A 25089-nucleotide genomic window follows, 5' to 3' on the forward strand; every position below is an offset into this window, starting at 1 on the left:
TGAGTGAGCCCTCATCTGGGACTCTCCTCAGCTCTTACTGGGACAGTGGCGCGGCTGCCCCTCTGTTGGTCTTCCTTGGTCTCTTGTGTTCTGGGGGCCTCTGGATGTCTGGAGTTTTGATCTCCTCCATACCTGCTTCATACCCTGGAGGACGGGGCTGTGGCCCCCCCCACACTCCCTAGCAGATCGTTACATGGAGAAACCTTTGGAATGCAAGCATGCTGATCCACACAGGTATGCACACAGGTGTACACACGGGTATTCACAGACGCGGACTACAGCTTTCTTGGCTGCTGCCTCACATTGTGCGCTGTCTATCTTGCGTGCTGCACAATATCGTTTATTATTTAGTATCTACTGATATCTACTGCTAGCTAGTTTATTGTGATGGTGCCGTTTTTTTTATTATGTTGCTCTTTGTTGTTTGCTTTCTCTTCTGTTTTTTTTCTCCATACAGGTGACCCAGGTGTTTTTTTTTTTTTTTTTTTTCTTTCTTCCCCCCTTCTCACCGTCTCTTCTCCCCTTTGGTTTTCTTTCTCTCCCTCTCTTTCTTTCATTCTTTCTCCCTGTCCTATCCCCCAGTCATGTCTGTCCCGTTTGTAGCAACTGAAAATAAAATAAATTCATAATTATAATAAAGGTCAATCAAATGGACCAATATGGCAAGGCCATGATGATCCACTTGGTAAAATAAATCCGCTTGGCATCTTTCTTGGCCTTAAGACAACAATTCTGATGGCTAAAGATCCAAACGGGACACAAAAAAAAAAAAAAAAAAAAAAAAAAAAAGATTTATATATATTTCAATTTCAAAGCACCAAAGTTATGTAAAAAGTTGATGCTATTTGTTTGTTAAAATCTTGTTATTCACATCATTGCATTAACTGTCACTGTCATATGGGTGGAAATTGGCTAAGATGTTCAGGAACAATCCAGGAACCCCCAAGTCACAGCTCCAAAATTGACACCTTCAATTTTGACTGATCAACTGAATGTTGCTGCTGCCCACATTTTATGGAGAAAGGTTTTTATTGTCAGATGAGACTAAGACTGAGCTACTTGGCCACAATGGAAAGAGATATTTTTGGAAGAGTAAAGGTGAAGCTTTAATACCTGAGAACACTGTACTAATTGTCAAGCATAATGGTGGTAGCATAATGCAATTAGGTCCGTTTTGCTGCCAATAGTACTGGTACATTGAACAAAGGGGATTGATAATAAATAATATAGTAATATTCAATTCAATTTTATTTATATAGCGCCAAATCACAACAGCAGTCGCTAATCTAATAAAGATGAAAATAATAAATAATAATAATAATAATAAAGATGAAAAAGGACTACTTCCAAATTCGTGAACTTCATGTTACCTCAACAACTGAAAGTTGCACAGAGTTTTCTGCTCCAACAGAATAATGATTCCAAAAACCATCAGAACTGGATTTAGAGTGGATAAAGCAGGCTAACATTCAACTTCAGGAATGGCCTTCAGGTTGGACCTAAATCATATTGCAAATTTGTGGACTACACTTAAAATCTGAGTCTGTGTCAGAAAACTAACCAATTTAAATGAACTTTCCAAATTCTGCCAAGAATGGTCAAATATCAGCCAGCATTATGTTGGAAGCTTGTTGATGTCAACTAAAACTGTTTGGTCAAGGTCAAACATTTAAACTAAAATTTAGTGGGGGTTTATATATATATTTAAGTCTCTCTGTATGATTTTAATCTGGCGTGAAAAATCCCAAATAAATCCAAATCTTGTTTTTTTTCTTATCTTCTTTTTTAATCATTAAAGTCAGTGAGAGTGCTACCTGTCAGTGAGAGAGGCCACATCCCTAATTTTAAGTCTTGACAAAATCCAAATGGGCGAGTCACACAACTATATCATACTCTATGATTAGGTAATGTGATACAGCACCCATCTCTGAAAAGACCCCGTGGTCTACAATGGTGAACTCACCCATCGGAGAGATACTAGTAAAATAAAAAGTTGCTTTTCTGCACTGATTACAATCTCTGAGTCTTCATTTTGAGTCTCCAGATGTCTGTTATTTCTTTGTACTTATTTGCTTTCATCTTTCTGCATTCATCCACCTATTTAAAATATTAAACTGCAGAAAAAGCTCCGACAAAAACAGTTTGAAAGTGGACAGCATAAAGATTCATTGATACACATGTTGAGTGTCTGTAAACTTCTGACGACAACTGTAATACTGATGACAAATTATAATTTAATAATCTGTCAACTCACTTGGTGAATTTATTAGACTTCAAATACGTTTATAGCCCCTGGTAAGATTTCTGAAGTTGATATAAGTTTTATATACCTTTCCTGAGTTGATGCGCTTTTCCTGAAGGAAATTTTTTAACAATGATTGCTCTGTGACAAAATCCTGTAAAATTATTTTGCTATTGCAAACCTAACTTCTAACCAGGCAATGAGAAAAATATTCTAATATGCAGTGTACACCTGTGCATAAACTGTTTGGGTAATGATTAACATGAGATAAAAATGGATACTGTAAATTATTTTGCTGTGAAATTTATTTTTTCAAGACAAAATATTTTTTCCTGTTCTGTTGCTTCGACCATCCACATCTGTGATCTGCCCTTACGTTTTCCTTTTATGATATTATTGGCTTTATGTGCTCTAAATTTTAATCACAGCTGATCGGGAACAACCAACATTTTGCCAAACTCAATGGTGGTGTTCGTCCTTGAAGGAGCTGTATGAACCTTTCTATTGTTTCACCCGACTGCTCTCTTGTTAGGTCCATTCTTGCTTTCCATCAGCCAGGCAGTAGAGCTTCATAAGGTCTGCAAAACTCTCTTTAATAACACACTATTTTGCATATTTAGATGTGTGGAGATTTGTTTTAGTAATCCAAATTATAATGTGATTACACGTTTTGTTTGTCTTCAACACTGAGTGATTCCATAAAACACTCCTCTACTTTATATGGAAGGAAGTCTGCTCTAAATAAAAATAACTGAATGATTCTTTGAATACAGTTTTATACAGTGTTATGTCACACATGTGATTTGTATGTTTGCTACAAATGAAAAGAGTTGAATAAAAAGCTTCCAAGAGTGATGATTCAAGAAACGGTTGTAGTATGAAAGTGTAGCATGACTCATTTCAGGGAAAATTTGAAGCAAAAGAATGGATGAAAGTGACGTAAAAGAAAAACTGTCATAACTTTTTATTGTTTAAATAGGTATCTGTTCTGACGCAGTGTGAATTGTATGAAGAAGAATTCATTTACCCGAGCTGTGAGATATAAGGCAGACACTGCAGGAAACTCCTCACTTCACTCTTTTCATGTGAGCAGCCTGTCAGCTCCACTTGTTTCTTCTCTGGTTGGAGTTTCAGCACTTCCAGGAGGATGGAGGTCTTTCTCTCTGAGAGCTTTATGGACCAGACTGCAGGAGCTGACTGGAAAACTGACTGTAATGATGGAAGGACACTCAAGCCTGTTTTAGTCTCATAGTCCTTCACATGAGAGTACAGATCCAGCAGGAAATCAGACACACAAGAATCATCCATGTATCTCTCCTGAACAGGGAATGTTTGATAGCTGCACACTGATGATAACAGCTCCAGTATCTTCTCTCCTGTCTGCTGTTCTCTCTCTGCTGCTGCACAGAACAGATTCACAAAGCACCTGATTTCTTCATGAAGATCTGACCTCCAACGATCAACACTGGAACAATAAGAAGGAAACATTTAGTGATGATTTGATCTGAGCTGCATAAATACAACCACACACTACTGATGGACTCCATCTTGTCCATGTGTGTCCTGTATATAATGAAAGTCCATTTTCAAGCCGTCTTCCATCAGAGCAGCTGAACATTGTTGTTAGACTGTTACTGACTCACAACACAAACACTAATCCTGTGTGTGAAATCACTGTGCTGAACTGTAACTGTCATTTTATTTACTGTCTGACTTTAGAGAGTAAAACACTAAATATGAACAACATAGAAACACAGAGTGGAACAACAACATCTACACTTCATATCTTGTACAACAGCAGCTTCACCTGCTGCTCAGATAACACATGTGGAAATCACACTTATTCTGCACATCTTCATGTGTTATAGGATTAAATTTAAGGGGGTGGCTGTAGCTCAGGAGGTAGAGCTGGTCATCTGCTAATTGGAAGGTTGGGGGTTCGATCCTTCAGTCTACCTGCCAAGTATCCTTGGGCAAGTTACTAACCCCAAGTTGCTCTTCAATGCATCCATCTGTGTGTGAATGTGTGTGAATGTAGTTAGACAGCACTCAGTTTACAGTCAGAGATTGTGAGATTGGCTGAATGTGACATGTTGTATAGAACGCTCTGAGTACTCCGGGAGAGTAGAAAAGCGCTATTTAAGAATGAGTCCATTTACCAAGATATAACTAGTTCACACATAGTAACTGCTCTTTTCTTTCTTATGAACTTGAATCTGACACGATATTCCAAAATCCATCAGCAATAGTGATTTACAGTGTTTCTGAACATCCAAGAATTATTTGTATCTTTCATGATGATGTTTCAACATGACTGTGTTGTTGTTACTGAGCTGCAATTTTATCATTAATCACATTATTTCAAATATTTTCATACAGCGAGAAGATTATCGCGTTTCAGACTCTTTCAGTCAAATAGTTCAAATAATAACATCTGTGTACTCCACACTCTTCTGTGATTCATTTGTTCAGTCACACAGGGACCTTCATGAACTTAGATTAGCTGCTAACAACTCACTGAAACACAACTGATTTTAAACATTCAAAGTATATTACTGATTACAACGATAAAATTAAATAAAACAATGTTTTGAAAATACAAGATTACTTTTTTATGTATGGTTGAAGAACATGTCATAAGGATTCAGCTGTTTTGAACTGATCACACATACATCTATAATATCAGGTTCAAGGCAACAAATTACTGACAATAATTAAATAAGCACAGTGCTGTGCAGAAAACAATGTTTCCCTCTGATATTAGGTACAGTAGAAATATAACTGAAATATGGACTCCAAGTGGATGAAATCAGAATGTGTAAACAGAAATATTGGTGACAAAAATATAATATTGAAATATTAAATTGTATCATTACAGTAAATTGTTGGAAATTAAAACATTTTTTTCCACTGAGTGAGTTCATTTACCTAAGCTGTGAGATATAAGGCAGACACAGCAGGAAACTCCTCACTTCACTCTCTTCATGTGAGCAGCCTCTCAGCTTCACTTGTTTCTTCTCTGGTTGGAGTTTCAGCACTTCCAGGAGGATGGAGGTCTTTCTCTCTGAGAGCTTTATGGACCAGACTGCAGGAGCTGACTGGAAAACTGACTGTAATGATGGAAGGACACTCAAGCCTGTTTTAGTCTCATAGTCCTTCACATGAGAGTACAGATCCAGCAGGAAATCAGACACACAAGAATCATCCATGTATCTCTCCTGAACAGGGAATGTTTGATAGCTGCACACTGATGATAACAGCTCCAGTATCTTCTCTCCTGTCTGCTGTTCTCTCTCTGCTGCTGCACAGAACAGATTCACAAAGCACCTGATTTCTTCATGAAGATCTGACTTCCAACGATCAACACTGGAACAATAAGAAGGAAACATTTAGTGATGATTTGATCTGAGCTGCATAAATACAACCACACACTACTGATGGACTCCATCTTGTCCATGTGTGTCCTGTATATAATGAAAGTCCATTTTCAAGCCGTCTTCCATCAGAGCAGCTGAACATTGTTGTTAGACTGTTACTGACTCACAACACAAACACTAATCCTGTGTGTGAAATCACTGTGCTGAACTGTAACTGTCATTTTATTTACTGTCTGACTTTAGAGAGTAAAACACTAAATATGAACAACATAGAAACACAGAGTGGAACAACAACATCTACACTTCATATCTTGTACAACAGCAGCTTCACCTGCTGCTCAGATAACACATGTGGAAATCACACTTATTCTGCACATCTTCATGTGTTATAGGATTAAATTTAAGGGGGTGGCTGTAGCTCAGGAGGTAGAGCTGGTCATCTGCTAATTGGAAGGTTGGGGGTTCGATCCTTCAGTCTACCTGCCAAGTATCCTTGGGCAAGTTACTAACCCCAAGTTGCTCTTCAATGCATCCATCTGTGTGTGAATGTAGTTAGACAGCACTCAGTTTACAGTCAGAGATTGTGAGATTGGCTGAATGTGACATGTTGTATAGAACGCTCTGAGTACTCCGGGAGAGTAGAAAAGCGCTATTTAAGAATGAGTCCATTTACCAAGATATAACTAGTTCACACATAGTAACTGCTCTTTTCTTTCTTATGAACTTGAATCTGACACGATATTCCAAAATCCATCAGCAATAGTGATTTACAGTGTTTCTGAACATCCAAGAATTATTTGTATCTTTCATGATGATGTTTCAACATGACTGTGTTGTTGTTACTGAGCTGCAATTTTATCATTAATCACATTATTTCAAATATTTTCATACAGCGAGAAGATTATTGCGTTTCAGACTCTTTCAGTCAAATAGTTCAAATAATAACATCTGTGTACTCCACACTCTTCTGTGATTCATTTGTTCAGTCACACAGGGACCTTCATTAACTTAGATTAGCTGCTAACAACTCACTGAAACACAACTGATTTTAAACATTCAAAGTATATTACTGATTACAACGATAAAATTAAATAAAACAATGTTTTGAAAATACAAGATTACTTTTTTATGTATGGTTGAAGAACATGTCATAAGGATTCAGCTGTTTTGAACTGATCACACATACATCTATAATATCAGGTTCAAGGCAACAAATTACTGACAATAATTAAATAAGCACAGTGCTGTGCAGAAAACAATGTTTCCCTCTGATATTAGGTACAGTAGAAATATAACTGAAATATGGACTCCAAGTGGATGAAATCAGAATGTGTAAACAGAAATATTGGTGACAAAAATATAATATTGAAATATTAAATTGTATCATTACAGTAAATTGTTGGAAATTAAAACATTTTTTTCCACTGAGTGAGTTCATTTACCTGAGCTGTGAGATATAAGGCAGACACAGCAGGAAACTCCTCACTTCACTCTCTTCATGTGAGCAGCCTGTCAGCTCCACGTGTTTCTTCTCTGGTTGGAGTTTCAGCACTTCCAGGAGGATGGAGGTCTTTCTCTCTGAGAGGTTTATGAACCAGACTGCAGGAGCTGAAAATACTGACTGTAATGATGGAAGGACACTCAAGCCTGTTTTAGTCTCACAGTCCTTCACATGAGAGTACAGATCCAGCAGGAAATCAGACACATAAGAATCATCCATGTATCTCTCCTGAACAGGGAATGTTTGATATGTGCACACTGATGATAACAGCTCCAGTATCTTCTCTCCTGTCTGCTGTTCTCTCTCTGCTGCTGCACAGAACAGATTCCCCAAAAAAGTGATTTCCCCTGACTCCAGAGGCACAACACTGGAACAATAAGAAGGAAACATTTAGTGATGATTTGATCTGAGCTGCATAAATACAACCACACACTACTGATGGACTCCATCTTGTCCATGTGTGTCCTGTATATAATGAAAGTCCATTTTCAAGCCGTCTTCCATCAGAGCAGCTGAACATTGTTGTTAGACTGTTACTGACTCACAACACAAACACTAATCCTGTGTGTGAAATCACTGCATGCTGAACTGTAACTGTCATTTTATTTGCTGTCTGACTTTAGAGAGTAAAAGACTAAATATGAACAACATAGAAACACAGAGTGGAACAACAACATCTACACTTCATATCTTGTACAACAGCAGCTTCACCTGCTGCTCAGATAACACATGTGGAAATCACACTTATTCTGCACATCTTCATGTGTTATAGGATTAAATTTAAGGGGGTGGCTGTAGCTCAGGAGGTAGAGCTGGTCATCTGCTAATTGGAAGGTTGGGGGTTCGATCCTTCAGTCTACCTGCCAAGTATCCTTGGGCAAGTTACTAACCCCAAGTTGCTCTTCAATGCATCCATCGGAGTGTGAATGTGTGTGAATGTAGTTAGACAGCACTCAGTTTACAGTCAGAGATTGTGAGATTGGCTGAATGTGACATGTTGTATAGAACGCTCTGAGTACTCCGGGAGAGTAGAAAAGCGCTATTTAAGAATGAGTCCATTTACCAAGATATAACTAGTTCACACATAGTAACTGCTCTTTTCTTTCTTATGAACTTGAATCTGACACGATATTCCAAAATCCATCAGCAATAGTGATTTACAGTGTTTCTGAACATCCAAGAATTATTTGTATCTTTCATGATGATGTTTCAACATGACTGTGTTGTTGTTACTGAGCTGCAATTTTATCATTAATCACATTATTTCAAATATTTTCATACAGCGAGAAGATTATTGCGTTTCAGACTCTTTCAGTCAAATAGTTCAAATAATAACATCTGTGTACTCCACACTCTTCTGTGATTCATTTGTTCAGTCACACAGGGACCTTCATGAACTTAGATTAGCTGCTAACAACTCACTGAAACACAACTGATTTTAAACATTCAAAGTATATTACTGATTACAACGATAAAATTAAATAAAACAATGTTTTGAAAATACAAGATTACTTTTTTATGTATGGTTGAAGAACATGTCATAAGGATTCAGCTGTTTTGAACTGATCACACATACATCTATAATATCAGGTTCAAGGCAACAAATTACTGACAATAATTAAATAAGCACAGTGCTGTGCAGAAAACAATGTTTCCCTCTGATATTAGGTACAGTAGAAATATAACTGAAATATGGACTCCAAGTGGATGAAATCAGAATGTGTAAACAGAAATATTGGTGACAAAAATATAATATTGAAATATTAAATTGTATCATTACAGTAAATTGTTGGAAATTAAAACATTTTTTTCCACTGAGTGAGTTCATTTACCTGAGCTGTGAGATATAAGGCAGACACAGCAGGAAACTCCTCACTTCACTCTCTTCATGTGAGCAGCCTGTCAGCTCCACGTGTTTCTTCTCTGGTTGGAGTTTCAGCACTTCCAGGAGGATGGAGGTCTTTCTCTCTGAGAGCTTTATGGACCAGACTGCAGGAGCTGACTGGAAAACTGACTGTAATGATGGAAGGACACTCAAGCCTGTTTTAGTCTCACAGTCCTTCACATGAGAGTACAGATCCAGCAGGAAATCAGACACATAAGAATCATCCATGTATGTGTCATTAAAAGGGAATGTTTGATAGCTGCACACTGATGATAACAGCTCCAGTATCTTCTCTCCTGTCTGCTGTTCTCTCTCTGCTGCTGCACAGAACAGATTCCCAAAGAACCTGATTTCTTCATCACGATCCTGAAAATCAACACTGGAACAATAAGAAGGAAACATTTAGTGATGATTTGATGTGAGCTGCATAAAAACAACCACACACAATTGATGGACTCCATCTTACTGACTCACAACACAAACATTAATCCTGTGTGTGAAATCACTGCGTGCTGAACTGTAACTGTCATTTATTTACTGTCTGACTTTAGAGAGTAAAACACTAAATATCAACAATATAGAAACACACAGAGTGGAACAACAACATCTACACTTCATATCTTGTACAACAGCAGCTTCACCTGCTGCTCAGATCACACACCTGGAAATCATAATTATTCTACACATGTTCATGTGTTATTAGAGTAAACTGAAACGGATGCTAGTTCATCTGTATAGTAACAATTTGTTTAATTTTTTTACTTGAAGCTGGTGAGATATTCTACAAAGCAATACCAGTTTTGTCCTTCAGTTTGTCAGTACTTATAAGAAGTATTAATATTTGCTAGCAAACAGGACCCATACAAACATGATACAATGATTATAGTAACATGATTTGATACATTGCACTGTGACACACCAATTTAATTTACAATTTCTGATCAAATAAACTGTGAAATATATTTTTATAACATAGAAATATGTCACTGAAAAAATTTAAAGATATAAATAGTTCACATATAGTAACAGCTGTTTTCTTTTTTATGAACTTAAATCTGACATGCTATTCAAAAACCCAACAGCAGTGTTGATTTACAGTTTTTCAAAACTAGTATTTAGTATTAATTTGATCTTTCATGAAGATGTTTCAACATGACTGTGTTGTTGTTACTAAGCTACAGTTTTTCTAGTAATCACATGATGTCATCATTTTCATACAGGGAGAAGATTATGACATATTTTCAGACTCTTTCGGACAAATAGCCAAATAATAACATCTGTGTTCTCCACACTCTTCTGTGATTCATTTGTTCAGTCACACAGTGACTTTCATTAACTTGGATCAGCTGCTAACGACTCACTGAAACACAACTGATTTTAAACTTTGAAAATATATTAATCAATGTGAGCATCTGGAAACTAACAAATTACTTTTTTATATGAACATGATGAATTGATAACAAGGCTTAATTTTTATGAAGTGATCACACATGTTTAAGATATCAGCCTTCAGGGGAGCACAGAACTAAAAATAATAAAACAAACACAGTAGTGTACAGAGAACAATGTTTCCTTCTGAAATTAGACAGAGTACAAATATAACTGAAAAATTACCTGATGTGTGAAAAAAACAAAAATCACAATATCTAAAAACTAAACAAACTCAAAGACAAGAATATTAATTTTAAATCATACAATAACAGTAAACCTTCTGGAATTAAATTTTTTTTTGTACTGTTTGAGTTGATTTACCGCAGCAGCGAAACAATGAAAATGATGAGAAAAACTGTTGTAACTTTCTTTGTTTAAGATGTTATCTGTTCTGACGCAGTGTGAATTGTATGAAGTAGAATTCATTTACCTGAGCTGTGAGATATAAGGCAGACACTGAAGGAAACTCCTCACTTCACTCTTTTCATGTGAGCAGCCTGTCAGCTTCACTTGTTTCTTCTCTGGTTGGAGTTTCAGCACTTCCAGGAGGATGGAGGTCTTTCTCTCTGAGAGCTTTATGGACCAGACAGCAGGAGCTGGAAAAACTGACTGTAATGATGGAAGGACACTCAAGCCTGTTTTAGTCTCATAGTCCTTCACATGGGAGCACAGATCCAGCAGGAAATCAATCAGAACCTCTTCGACTTCAATATCATCCATGTATCTGTCATGAACAGGGAATGTTTTGTATCTGCACACTGATGATAACAGCTCCAGTATCTTCTCTCCTGTCTGCTGTTCTCTCTCTGCTGCTGCACAGAACAGATTCCCCAAAAAAGTGATTTCCCCTGACTCCAGAGGCACAACACTGGAACAATAAGAAGGAAACATTTAGTGATGATTTGATCTGAGCTGCATAAACACAACCGCACACTACTGATGGACTCCATCTTGTCCATGTGTGTCCTGTATATAATGAAAGTCCATTTTAAAGCCGTCTTCCATCAGAGCAGCTGAACATTGTTGTTAGACTGTTACTGACTCACAACACAAACACTAATCCTGTGTGTGAAATCACTGCGTGCTGAACTGTAACTGTCATTTTATTTACTGTCTGACTTTAGAGAGTAAAAGACTAAATATGAACAACATAGAAACACAGAGTGGAACAACAACATCTACACTTCATATCTTGTTCAACAGCAGCTTCTCCTGCTGCTCAGATCACACACAAGTGTAAAATGCATATTTAAAAATATTTATTGTGTAATTAATTGTGTTTGCTTTATTTTTTATTTTTGTTGTAAGTGCTGCTGGAAAATTTAAATTAATATATTTTTAAAAACTATATCGTGTTTGGTTTTTGATGTGCTTTGTTTAAAGAAAAAAATAAACATTTTAATCGTGTAAAAAACATTTCATTTACCTGAGCTGTGAGATATAAGGCAGACACAGCAGGAAACTCCTCACGTCACTCTCTTCATGTGAGCAGCCTCTCAGCTCCACTTCTTTCATCTCTGGTTGGAGTTTCAGCACTTCCAGGAGGATGGAGGTCTTTCTCTCTGAGAGGTTTATGGACCAGACTGCAGGAGCTGACTGGAAAACTGACTGTAATGATGGAAGGACACTCAAGCCTGTTTTAGTCTCACAGTCCTTCACATGAGAGTACAGATCCAGCAGGAAATGAATCTGATACTCCATCTCTTCGTAGTCATCATCTGTGTGATTAAAAGGGAATATTCCATCTCTGCACTCTGATGATAACAGCTCCAGTATCTTCTCTCCTGGCTGCTGTTCTCTCTCTGCTTTTCCCAGCATTAAATTGGTTTCAGTGGAGCGTAAAAATGAAGAGGAGAAACTAAAACAAGAATTGAACATTTTGCCATAACATCAGAAACATAGATGACTATTATCATTTACAACCACTCTGTTATAAGTAACTGTTATTATATCATGCAAGGAATTATGTTTGATCTTTGAAGACAGAGTAAAAAGTGGTAGAGAAAAAAAGGACCACAAAACCATCACATTACTGGTTCTAGTGAGAACTAGAGATGTGCTGATTTAACTTTTTAATGGACAGTCTTAGATTTCTAATTGTTTAAGTCTGACCCCCAAAAGTTGATTCTGTTCATCTGGACGTAGTGTTTTCAGTGGAAGAAACGTTTCCTCACTCATCCAAGTGACTTCTTCAGTCTCAGCTGACTGCAGGGACTGCATGACCATTCATCAACAACCACTGATCAATGGCTATGTGGGAATGGTTGCAAACACAGCATTGTAAGATGGTGAAAGATGTACCCTTAGGCCCCCTCCTCGATTCACAGATGGTCTTTACCTTTTCACATGTGTACACATGTGTACATCCTCATCATTGAAAGAGTGTCCACCGGCCTGTAGGTGTAAATAGACTGCAGAGTCCTGGCCTGACGAGGTAGCTCTTCTGTGTTGTACCATCCGCTTTGCCAAAGGTTGTTTGGTTTTCCTGATGTATAAATCCTGGCAATCCTGGCACTTAACAATCGAGGAGGGGGCCTAAGGGTACATGTTTCACAATCTTTCAATGGTGTTATTGCAGCCATTCCCCAACTCTCTGTGAATGGTACTCATGGCCATTGATCAGTGGGCTTTGATCAGTGGTTTGTTATCAATGGTCATGAGAATTTGCATATTAGGCAGCTGGATAGTGTAGCGGTAAGGCTACACACCTTTACACCCCCCCATGCTAAACCCAAGCCCTTGAATGGCGCGACTACGTCTGCAGATCGGACACAAGCATTTAACTACGTGTTCATTATATCTTGTACTGCGTATATGACAAATAACATTTCTATTAATGATCAAGGAACTGACCTCCCAGCCCATTGTTCCTTCAGTGCAACTACTTTCAGTCATTATGTAAATGTACTGTTTATAAGACTGGGGAAAACTGCAGTCAGCTGAAATTGAAGAAGTCACTTTGATGAGTGACAAAACACTTCTCCCACTGAAAACGCTACGTCGAGATGAACAGAAACAACTTTTCTTTACTTATCTGGATGACTGAGCATGCATCAAGATGTTTAAGTTTGACTTGCCAATTTGATGTTTTGCTGATTCTGATTTATTTTCTTTTTAAGAACAGTCACTGAGAGCAAGTACAAACACATTTCTACTTTTCATTGATGAAGAATTTTGGTTTCATAATAAAATTAATTATTGAACTTTACAATGTTTCCCAAATGCACTGAGTTACAGGATCTTCTCTCATCCTCATGAGAAATTGCTCTGCTGCTGGAAACAAGTCCAAATAATAATTCACTGAAAATGAGTTGCTGTAGGATTACTCTCAGCTTTCCTGGACATATTTTACCTGAACAAACAAAAGCAGCTGCAGCAGATTTATATAAGAAAAAAAGATCAGATACGCATTTTCACTTTGTTGATAACTTAACATTAATGTAGCAATTGCTGCTTTGTGATCAGCTTGTGGCAGTTGAGTGTGTCATGAAATGAGATTTAACAACTTTGGTAACATGAGTAGGTGTTACATAAAAAGTAACACCTACTCAGTAAAGTGTATTTTGGGTTGAGTTACATTATCAGTTTTCTGAAGCCTCGGTCCTCATCTATGGAGAACGGCTGATCACAAATTACCGATGATAATTCTATAATTTTGCTTTTAGTTGCTTTGGTCTGTTCAGTGCTCAAACCAAGGAAAGATAGAAGGGCCACTGGCTTGTAGCCAGCTCTGGCCAGCTTTAGTTTCAGCATATTAGTTCATGGGTGTCCAACTCCAGGCTTTGAGAGCCAGTATCCTACAGGTTTTAGATATCACCCTGGGTCAACAGACCCGAATCAAATAATTAGTTCATTACCAGCCTCTGGAGAAATTCAAGACATGTTGAGGAGTTAATTTAGCCATTTGAATCAGCTGTGTTGGATCAAAGACAAGGACAAAACCTGCAGGACGCCGGCTCTCGAGGCCTGGAGTTGGCCATCCCTGTATTAGTTTTTAGTTTCTTTAAACTGAGCATGTTCAGCCGAGTGAAGGTATTTTAAGTCTTTCATAAGGTTTGTTATTCCAAATGTTTTTTCTGGAGGTTCCTAATATCAAATATTAACTCTAATTATATTAATGAAGTTTGTGCCACTTGTTGTATGAGCATATGTGATCAATACTGTCTTAAACGTAGTCATTAGGATCAACAGGTAACCTTTGACTGTGTTATGGCCAACAAGTCCAAACATAGGGTTAAATAAACTTGGCCCTGCTAAGATGCACCTGAGAGCCTCTCCGCCTGTCTGTGCTGCCAGAACGTGGTGAACCACCCATCCTTAACCCATATACAGTTCATCACCTCTCCCTCCACTGGGCAAATCTGACCACAACCTGGTGCACCTTGTCCCTGTGTATGAGCCCTTAGTGCGCAGGGTGCCACCAGCCACCCGCACAGTGCAGAGATGGTCAGAGGAGAGCGAGGAGGCTCTTAAGGACTGTTTTGAGTCGACTGTGTGGGAGGTGATCTGTGACGACCATGGAGAGGACATCGACAGCCTTACTACATGCATTACTGACTATATTAATTTCTGTGTGGATAACACCGTACCTACCAGGACTGTACGGTGTTTCTCCAACAACAAACCTTGGATTACCCCAGAAATTAAAGCTGTCCTCAAGCAGAAGAGGAGGGCCTTCAAATCCAAAGACAAAGAGGAGTTGAAAAGGGTGCAGAGAGAGTTGAGGGGACTGATAAGGAATGGGAAGGACAGCTACAGGCAGAAGATGGAGAACCAGCAAAACAACGTTGGTGAAGTCTGGAGAGGCCTCAGAACCATCTCAGGCCACAAACAGCAGAACTCTCTGCCTGGGAGGGATGTGAGATGGGCAAATGAACTGAATCATTTCTTCAACAGATTTGATTCAACCATGAGGCAGTCTACAACATCGGCTGCAGACTCACCCACCCCCACTGCTGCTGTTCCACCTCTGACACCTCAGACACTTCACACCTCCTCTATTCACCCTGCTCACTCCTCCCCACCCCCAACAACAGCATCCAATACACACTCAACACAAGGCTCCAGCCTGTCTCTCTCAACCACCCAGGTTAGGAGGGAACTGAGGAGGATTAATGGCAAGAAGGCAGCGGGCCCAGATGGCATCAGCTCGAGGGTCGTCAGGTCCTGCGCGGACCAACTGTGTGGGGTGATGGAGCACCTCTTCAACCTGAGCCTGAGGTTGGGAAGAGTCCCACAGCTCTGGAAAACCTCCTGTGTTGTACCAGTGCCAAAGACTTCACGCCCCAAGGACCTCAACAGCTACAGGCCGGTGGCTCTGACATCCCACCTGATGAAGACCCTGGAGCGGTTGGTCCTGGCTCAGCTTCGGCGCCTAACAAGCTCATCACTGGACCCACTTCAGTTTGCCTACCAGCCTGGCATTGGAGCGGATGATGCCGTCATTCACCTCCTACATCGTTCCCTCGCTCACCTGGAGACCGCTGGAAGCACTGTGAGAATCATGTTCTTTGATTTCTCCAGTGCCTTCAACACTATTCTTCCCTCGGTTCTGAAGGACAAGCTGGAGAACTCTGGAGTGGACCATCACCTCACTACCTGGATTTTGGACTACCTCACCGACCGACCACAGTATGTGAGGACTCAGGGCTGTGTGTCGGACAGGGTCGTCTGCAGTACGGGGGCCCCACAGGGAACGGTTCTGGCTCCGTTCCTCTTCACCATCTACACTGCAGACTTCTCCCACAATTCCACCCAGTGCTTCCTGCAGAAGTTCTCTGATGACTCTGCAATAGTCGGCCTCATCACTGATGGGGACGACAAGGAGTACAGAGGACTGACTCAAGACTTTGTGGACTGGTGCCAGCTGAACTACCTCCAGATCAACGCCAGTAAAACCAAGGAGCTGGTGGTAGACTTCCGCAGGCACAAGCATTCTCCACTGCAACCACTGAACATCCAAGGTATGGACATTGAGGCTGTGGACAGCTACAGGTACCTTGGTGTTCATCTGAACAACAGACTGGACTGGACTCATAACTCAGACGCCCTCTACAGGAAAGGGCAGAGCAGGTTGTACCTGCTGCGGAGACTCAGGTCGTTTGGGGTGGAGGGCCCACTCCTGAAGACCTTCTATGACTCTGTGGTGGCTTCTGCTATCTTTTATGGTGTGGTCTGCTGGGGCGGCAGCATCTCTGCTGGGGACAGGAAGAGACTGAACAGGGTGATCCGAAGGGCCAGCTCTGTTCTAGGATGCCCTCTGGACCCAGTGGAGGTGGTGAGTGACAGGAGAATGGCGGCTAAGCTGTCATCCCTGTTGGACAACGTCTCCCACCCCATGCAGCAGACTGTGACAGCACTGAGCAGCTCCTTCAGTGGGAGACTGCGGCACCCACGGTGTGGGACGGAGAGATTTCGCAGGTCTTTCCTCCCCACTGCTGTCAGACTCCACAACAAAGACTTTAACTGAACAAACACACACATCCACACATGTGCAATAACACTAAGTGCAATAATCCTTTCTGGCATCGTTGTATTTTTACTCAGTTGTATATAGTATTCGTATTCTATTTTTATCTTATTGTATATTTTTATTCTATTTTATTCTACTGTATATAGTATATTATTTTATTCTATTCTGTACAGCTGTGTACTGTATTTATTCTTATTGTATTCTAATTTTTGCGTCATAACTTTTGCACTGTCCACTTCCTGCTGTGACAAAACAAATTTCCCACGTGTGGGACTAATAAAGGTTATCTTATCTTATCTTATATAGTGTCACGATCATGGGTCTTTTGACCCAGCGTTTTGAGTTTTAGTTTATTTTGATGTTTATGGTTTGTTTAAGTTCATAAAGTTATCTAAATTCATTTGTTTATTAGATTCACCTTGTGTTTTCAGCCCCCCTGTTAAGTCTCCCTTGTCCTTTATGTGTTTCATGTCTGCATGTCTTTTGTGGTCAAGTTCATGTAGTCATGTCTGAGTTTCATTATGGTTCCTATTTTATTTTGAAAGGGGTCCTGTGTTCCTGTGTTATTTTGTTTAGTTTTACACTTCCCCTGTGATGTCGTTATGTTCATTTGTTTCAGCTGTCCCCCCCGTGTGTTGCCACTTCTCCTGATCACCTCATGTGTGTATTTAAGTCCTCAGTCTTCCTGTGTTCAGTGTCGCGTCCTCCCTCATAGCTGTGTGTGATTTTCCCTGTGTCTCCTTATGATTTAGTTTCCCCAGTTTAGTTTTGAATTGTTATTTGTGTCTCACCACACCAGCAATAAAGCTGTGTTTTTTGGAGTTTACTTTTTGCGTTTGGGTCCTTCTGTTGCCTGCCCATAAAACTGTCAAAGGGACCCAATTAAAAATGATGGATGCTGGGAACAGCGCTCCAAAAGTTACAGAGTAGTGTCAGAAAGTTATGTAACACAAGTGTCAGAGATTAAAGAAGAAAAAAGTGCAAATTGACAACTGATTGGGGAGTATTGGCAAACATATTACATTGACAATTGAGATAATATTGACGCTTGTAGAGTTGAGAAAATACTTATTAGGTTAAAGTTAATTTGTTCCGATTAAAAAAAACAAGAAATGGAAAGTTACCCAACAGCAGGAGTAGGGGTTACTGCTCCTATATAAAGGAGGGTCAGATACGCCCGGGGCTGCTTTTTTCCTGTCTGTCATTTTGTGTGTCTCTGCTGTTTGTGCTCTACACTGCGGCGTTCACTATGCTTCCTTGCTGTATTTGTACCATTTTTGCTGTTCATATGGTAAATGGACTGGTTCTTATATAGCGCTTTTCTACTCTTCTGAGCACTCAAAGCGCTTTATACAACACCCATATATACTATTATACACCCATTCACACCCATTTTTCTAAGTGCTTTCCTTGCTAACATTCACACACATTCATACTCCGATGGATGCATCGGAGAGCAATTTGAGGTTAGTATCCTGCCCAAGGATATTTGGCATGCAGACAAGGGGAAGCCAGAAATTGAACCACCAACCCTCCAATCAGTAGATGACCTACTCTACCACCTGAGCTACAGCCACCCCAAATGACACTGTTTAATAAAACTCTGTCTTCTAAGAATTATACTCTTTTCCAGAGGATCTTTTTGAGTGACTTGATTTTGTTTAGATCTGAAAAGCTGGTCCTCCACAGCGTTGGTGGGATAAGGTTATCATATTGGCTTCAAAATTTGCGACCCAACACTTTATGGGGTTGTTTTAATTATTGTTATAACTTTTCTTTTAGCTGTGTATCAATCGCTCCTTAGTTGGTACCTAGAGGACATAACCCCAAAGATCCTAACTTACTCTACATTCTGTAGTAGTGAAGTATACTGTGTTACAAATGCAGATATGTTTTTCAAGGAAAACATATTTACCTGAGCTGTGAGATGTAAGGCAGACACTGAAGGAAACTCAGTACTTCACTCTCTTCATGTGAGCAGCCTGTCAGCTCCACTTGTTTCTTCTCTGGTTGGAGTTTCAGCACTTCCAGGAGGATGGAGGTCTTTCTCTCTGAGAGGTTTATGGACCAGACTGCAGGAGCTGACTGGAAAACTGACTGTAATAAGTGAAGGGCACTCCTGCCTGTTTTAGTCTCATAAGAGTACAGGTCCATGAGGAAGTCACACCACTTCTGTTTAAGAGGACTATTTTTATATCTGCACACTGATGATAACAGCTCCAGTATCTTCTCTCCTGTCTGCTGTTCTCTCTCTGCTGCTGCACAGAACAGATCCCCAAAGAACCTTGTTGTGTCTTCATCTGATGTATTAGTATCAACACTGGAACAATAAGAAGGAAACATTCAGTGATAATTTGATCTGAGCTGCATAAAAACAACCACACACTACTAATGGATGAAATGCTAATTCCACTCATTGACACACAAATCACTTTATCATGTCTGTGTGTTTAATCTGGATGTTTGGTTGCTATTGTTTCTGTCTCTTTAGTAAAATGAAACTATGATAAAAAATTACAGACTGTTTTATTTCTTTGTAAGTCAGAAAACTTAGAACTTTACTTAAGGAGCTCTTTGGAACTGAACCTGACTGGACGCTGACCTGTATACTGAAACTAAATGACTACAAACCAGAGGAAAGTTGAACTTGATGAATGAACTAAAGAAATGAACTAAAGAAAAAACTCTTAAACGTCCCAGAGACACTTTCCTGCATTATCATGTGACAGCTTTTGTCACTTAAATATGAACATTATGTTTGTGCTGTTTACACTTGTCTGTGATGCTCTGTGAAATATTCCGTATTATTTATCAAAAGTTAATATTCACATCAAAAGTTTAAGACCACACCTCCAAAAAAAACCTGTATCCCCGACAAACAGAAATCAAAGGCTGTAAAACAGCCTGTACACTTTAAGCGTTGTTTTCAATAAATTGCATGGTCAAAAAATGTTTTCTCTCTCCCATTTATTCTTGTTGCATGTCTACTTGGAGCCTTGTTAAGATCCAACCATGCAAAAAATTATTTTCTGCCACCCAGGTTAGGAGGGAACTGAGGAGGATTAATGGCAAGAAGGCAGCGGGCCCAGATGGCATCAGCTCGAGGGTCGTCAGGTCCTGCGCGGACCAACTGTGTGGGGTGATGGAGCACCTCTTCAACCTGAGCCTGAGGTTGGGAAGAGTCCCACAGCTCTGGAAAACCTCCTGTGTTGTACCAGTGCCAAAGACTTCACGCCCCAAGGACCTCAACAGCTACAGGCCGGTGGCTCTGACATCCCACCTGATGAAGACCCTGGAGCGGTTGGTCCTGGCTCAGCTTCGGCGCCTAACAAGCTCATCACTGGACCCACTTCAGTTTGCCTACCAGCCTGGCATTGGAGCGGATGATGCCGTCATTCACCTCCTACATCGTTCCCTCGCTCACCTGGAGACCGCTGGAAGCACTGTGAGAATCATGTTCTTTGATTTCTCCAGTGCCTTCAACACTATTCTTCCCTCGGTTCTGAAGGACAAGCTGGAGAACTCTGGAGTGGACCATCACCTCACTACCTGGATTTTGGACTACCTCACCGACCGACCACAGTATGTGAGGACTCAGGGCTGTGTGTCGGACAGGGTCGTCTGCAGTACGGGGGCCCCACAGGGAACGGTTCTGGCTCCGTTCCTCTTCACCATCTACACTGCAGACTTCTCCCACAATTCCACCCAGTGCTTCCTGCAGAAGTTCTCTGATGACTCTGCAATAGTCGGCCTCATCACTGATGGGGACGACAAGGAGTACAGAGGACTGACTCAAGACTTTGTGGACTGGTGCCAGCTGAACTACCTCCAGATCAACGCCAGTAAAACCAAGGAGCTGGTGGTAGACTTCCGCAGGCACAAGCATTCTCCACTGCAACCACTGAACATCCAAGGTATGGACATTGAGGCTGTGGACAGCTACAGGTACCTTGGTGTTCATCTGAACAACAGACTGGACTGGACTCATAACTCAGACGCCCTCTACAGGAAAGGGCAGAGCAGGTTGTACCTGCTGCGGAGACTCAGGTCGTTTGGGGTGGAGGGCCCACTCCTGAAGACCTTCTATGACTCTGTGGTGGCTTCTGCTATCTTTTATGGTGTGGTCTGCTGGGGCGGCAGCATCTCTGCTGGGGACAGGAAGAGACTGAACAGGGTGATCCGAAGGGCCAGCTCTGTTCTAGGATGCCCTCTGGACCCAGTGGAGGTGGTGAGTGACAGGAGAATGGCGGCTAAGCTGTCATCCCTGTTGGACAACGTCTCCCACCCCATGCAGCAGACTGTGACAGCACTGAGCAGCTCCTTCAGTGGGAGACTGCGGCACCCACGGTGTGGGACGGAGAGATTTCGCAGGTCTTTCCTCCCCACTGCTGTCAGACTCCACAACAAAGACTTTAACTGAACAAACACACACATCCACACATATGCAATAACACTAAGTGCAATAATCCTTTCTGGCATCGTTGTATTTTTACTCAGTTGTATATAGCATTCGTATTCTATTTTTATCTTATTGTATATTTTTATTCTATTTTATTCTACTGTATATAGTATATTATTTTATTCTATTCTGTACAGCTGTGTACTGTATTTATTCTTATTGTATTCTAATTTTTGCGTCATAACTTTTGCACTGTCCACTTCCTGCTGTGACAAAACAAATTTCCCACGTGTGGGACTAATAAAGGTTATCTTATCTTATCTTATATAGTGTCACGATCATGGGTCTTTTGACCCAGCGTTTTGAGTTTTAGTTTATTTTGATGTTTATGGTTTGTTTAAGTTCATAAAGTTATCTAAATTCATTTGTTTATTAGATTCACCTTGTGTTTTCAGCCCCCCTGTTAAGTCTCCCTTGTCCTTTATGTGTTTCATGTCTGCATGTCTTTTGTGGTCAAGTTCATGTAGTCATGTCTGAGTTTCATTATGGTTCCTATTTTATTTTGAAAGGGGTCCTGTGTTCCTGTGTTATTTTGTTTAGTTTTACACTTCCCCTGTGATGTCGTTATGTTCATTTGTTTCAGCTGTCCCCCCCGTGTGTTGCCACTTCTCCTGATCACCTCATGTGTGTATTTAAGTCCTCAGTCTTCCTGTGTTCAGTGTCGCGTCCTCCCTCATAGCTGTGTGTGATTTTCCCTGTGTCTCCTTATGATTTAGTTTCCCCAGTTTAGTTTTGAATTGTTATTTGTGTCTCACCACACCAGCAATAAAGCTGTGTTTTTTGGAGTTTACTTTTTGCGTTTGGGTCCTTCTGTTGCCTGCCCATAAAACTGTCAAAGGGACCCAATTAAAAATGATGGATGCTGGGAACAGCGCTCCAAAAGTTACAGAGTAGTGTCAGAAAGTTATGTAACACAAGTGTCAGAGATTAAAGAAGAAAAAAGTGCAAATTGACAACTGATTGGGGAGTATTGGCAAACATATTACATTGACAATTGAGATAATATTGACGCTTGTAGAGTTGAGAAAATACTTATTAGGTTAAAGTTAATTTGTTCCGATTAAAAAAAACAAGAAATGGAAAGTTACCCAACAGCAGGAGTAGGGGTTACTGCTCCTATATAAAGGAGGGTCAGATACGCCCGGGGCTGCTTTTTTCCTGTCTGTCATTTTGTGTGTCTCTGCTGTTTGTGCTCTACACTGCGGCGTTCACTATGCTTCCTTGCTGTATTTGTACCATTTTTGCTGTTCATATGGTAAATGGACTGGTTCTTATATAGCGCTTTTCTACTCTTCTGAGCACTCAAAGCGCTTTATACAACACCCATATATACTATTATACACCCATTCACACCCATTTTTCTAAGTGCTTTCCTTGCTAACATTCACACACATTCATACTCCGATGGATGCATCGGAGAGCAATTTGAGGTTAGTATCCTGCCCAAGGATATTTGGCATGCAGACAAGGGGAAGCCAGAAATTGAACCACCAACCCTCCAATCAGTAGATGACCTACTCTACCACCTGAGCTACAGCCACCCCAAATGACACTGTTTAATAAAACTCTGTCTTCTAAGAATTATACTCTTTTCCAGAGGATCTTTTTGAGTGACTTGATTTTGTTTAGATCTGAAAAGCTGGTCCTCCACAGCGTTGGTGGGATAAGGTTATCATATTGGCTTCAAAATTTGCGACCCAACACTTTATGGGGTTGTTTTAATTATTGTTATAACTTTTCTTTTAGCTGTGTATCAATCGCTCCTTAGTTGGTACCTAGAGAACATAACCCCAAAGATCCTAACTTACTCTACATTCTGTAGTAGTGAAGTATACTGTGTTACAAATGCAGATACGTTTTTAAAGGAAAACATATTTACCTGAGCTGTGAGATGTAAGGCAGACACTGAAGGAAACTCAGTACTTCACTCTCTTCATGTGAGCAGCCTGTCAGCTCCACTTGTTTCTTCTCTGGTTGGAGTTTCAGCACTTCCAGGAGGATGGAGGTCTTTCTCTCTGAGAGGTTTATGGACCAGACTGCAGGAGCTGACTGGAAAACTGACTGTAATAAGTGAAGGACACTCCTGCCTGTTTTAGTCTCATAAGAGTACAGGTCCATGAGGAAGTCACACCACTTCTGTTTAAGAGGACTATTTTTATATCTGCACACTGATGATAACAGCTCCAGTATCTTCTCTCCTGTCTGCTGTTCTCTCTCTGCTGCTGCACAGAACAGATCCCCAAAGAACCTTGTTGTGTCTTCATCTGATGTATTAGTATCAACACTGGAACAATAAGAAGGAAATATTTAGTGATAATTTGATCTGAGCTGCATAAAAACAACCACACACTACTAATGGATGAAATGCTAATTCCACTCATTGACACACAAATCACTTTATCATGTCTGTGTGTTTAATCTGGATGTTTGGTTGTTATTGTTTCTGTCTCTTCAGTAAAATGAAACTATGATAAAAAATTACAGACTGTTTTATTTCTTTGTAAGTCAGAAAACTTAGAACTTTACTTAAGGAGCTCTTTGGAACTGAACCTGACTGGACGCTGACCTGTATACTGAAACTAAATGACTACAAACCAGAGGAAAGTTGAACTTGATGAATGAACTAAAGAAATGAACTAAAGAAAAAACTCTTAAACGTCCCAGAGACACTTTCCTGCATTATCATGTGACAGCTTTTGTCACTTAAATATGAACATTATGTTTGTGCTGTTTACACTTGTCTGTGATGCTCTGTGAAATATTCCGTATTATTTATCAAAAGTTAATATTCACATCAAAAGTTTAAGACCACACCTCCAAAAAAAACCTGTATCCCCGACAAACAGAAATCAAAGGCTGTAAAACAGCCTGTACACTTTAAGCGTTGTTTTCAATAAATTGCATGGTCAAAAAATGTTTTCTCTCTCCCATTTATTCTTGTTGCATGTCTACTTGGAGCCTTGTTAAGATCCAACCATGCAAAAAATTATTTTCTGCCATTTTTCAAGTGGTCTTAAACTTTTGATCAGGACTGCACTTACCAATATTTACTGAGTAAATAATTAATTACATTTTGATCAATTTACTTTTAGAAGTGCTGCTGGAAGATTTAAAAAATAAAAAATTAAGTTAATATTTTTTAAAACTATATCGAGTTAAAACTATATCAAGTTTACCCAATTTCCTTCGGGTCAACCTTCAGGATCAATAAAGTTTTATTGAATTGAATTGAAGTTTTGTTTATGATGTGCTCTGCTGGACGGAAAAAGAATGTTTGCAGCAGAGTGGCGTCATACAATGAGCTTTATGAGTTAGTGTTGCAGAGTGTAGCACGGTGGAAAAGAATGGAGAGAATCCTCCACTAAACATTTGGGTTGCCAGTGCCACTACTTTTTTTTTTTTTTTTTTTTTACATGCTTTGGGGTCTGTGGCTGTATCCCAATTCAGGGTCTGCAGCCTTAAACTACGCAGCCTTAACAGTCCACAAGGGCCACGTACTCAAAGACCGCTAAGGCCTGAAGCGCGAGGCTTCTGAAATGGGATGGTCTAGCATCCGTCACGCTGCCCATGTTGCCTATCAACCGTGATACCAACCGCTGGAAACGTTTCATACAACATTGTTTGACAGAAATGAAGGAGAAAATCTTTTGTTCATTTGTTTGTTTGTTTTTATATGATTGTGTGATTGATAAGTATCTGAGGCTGAGACCACGGGACTGTGC

The 25089-nt window shown here is 40.0% G+C and overlaps 1 protein-coding gene across 1 annotated transcript in view; it reads right to left on the minus strand.

Annotated features, from left to right (window-relative positions):
* The window catches only part of LOC146608010 (uncharacterized), an 83239-nt gene that overhangs the window by 9436 nt on the left and 48714 nt on the right, over positions 1–25089 (minus strand). The window contains exons 17-24 of the mRNA XM_085348638.1: positions 23247–23651; positions 18824–19228; positions 11863–12294; positions 10867–11304; positions 8953–9384; positions 7062–7487; positions 5171–5608; positions 3449–3707 (exon numbers count right to left, since the gene is read on the minus strand). Of these exons, the coding sequence (XP_085204764.1) occupies positions 3449–3707; positions 5171–5608; positions 7062–7487; positions 8953–9384; positions 10867–11304; positions 11863–12294; positions 18824–19228; positions 23247–23651 (3235 nt within the window). The remainder of the gene's footprint in view (positions 1–3448; positions 3708–5170; positions 5609–7061; positions 7488–8952; positions 9385–10866; positions 11305–11862; positions 12295–18823; positions 19229–23246; positions 23652–25089) is intronic.

Source organism: Diplotaxodon limnothrissa, linkage group LG23 (genome assembly GCF_057381915.1).
Source record: "Diplotaxodon limnothrissa isolate DT_005_m linkage group LG23, D_limnothrissa_male_GT1.1, whole genome shotgun sequence".
In the NCBI taxonomy this organism is placed as follows: Eukaryota; Metazoa; Chordata; class Actinopteri; order Cichliformes; family Cichlidae; genus Diplotaxodon; species Diplotaxodon limnothrissa.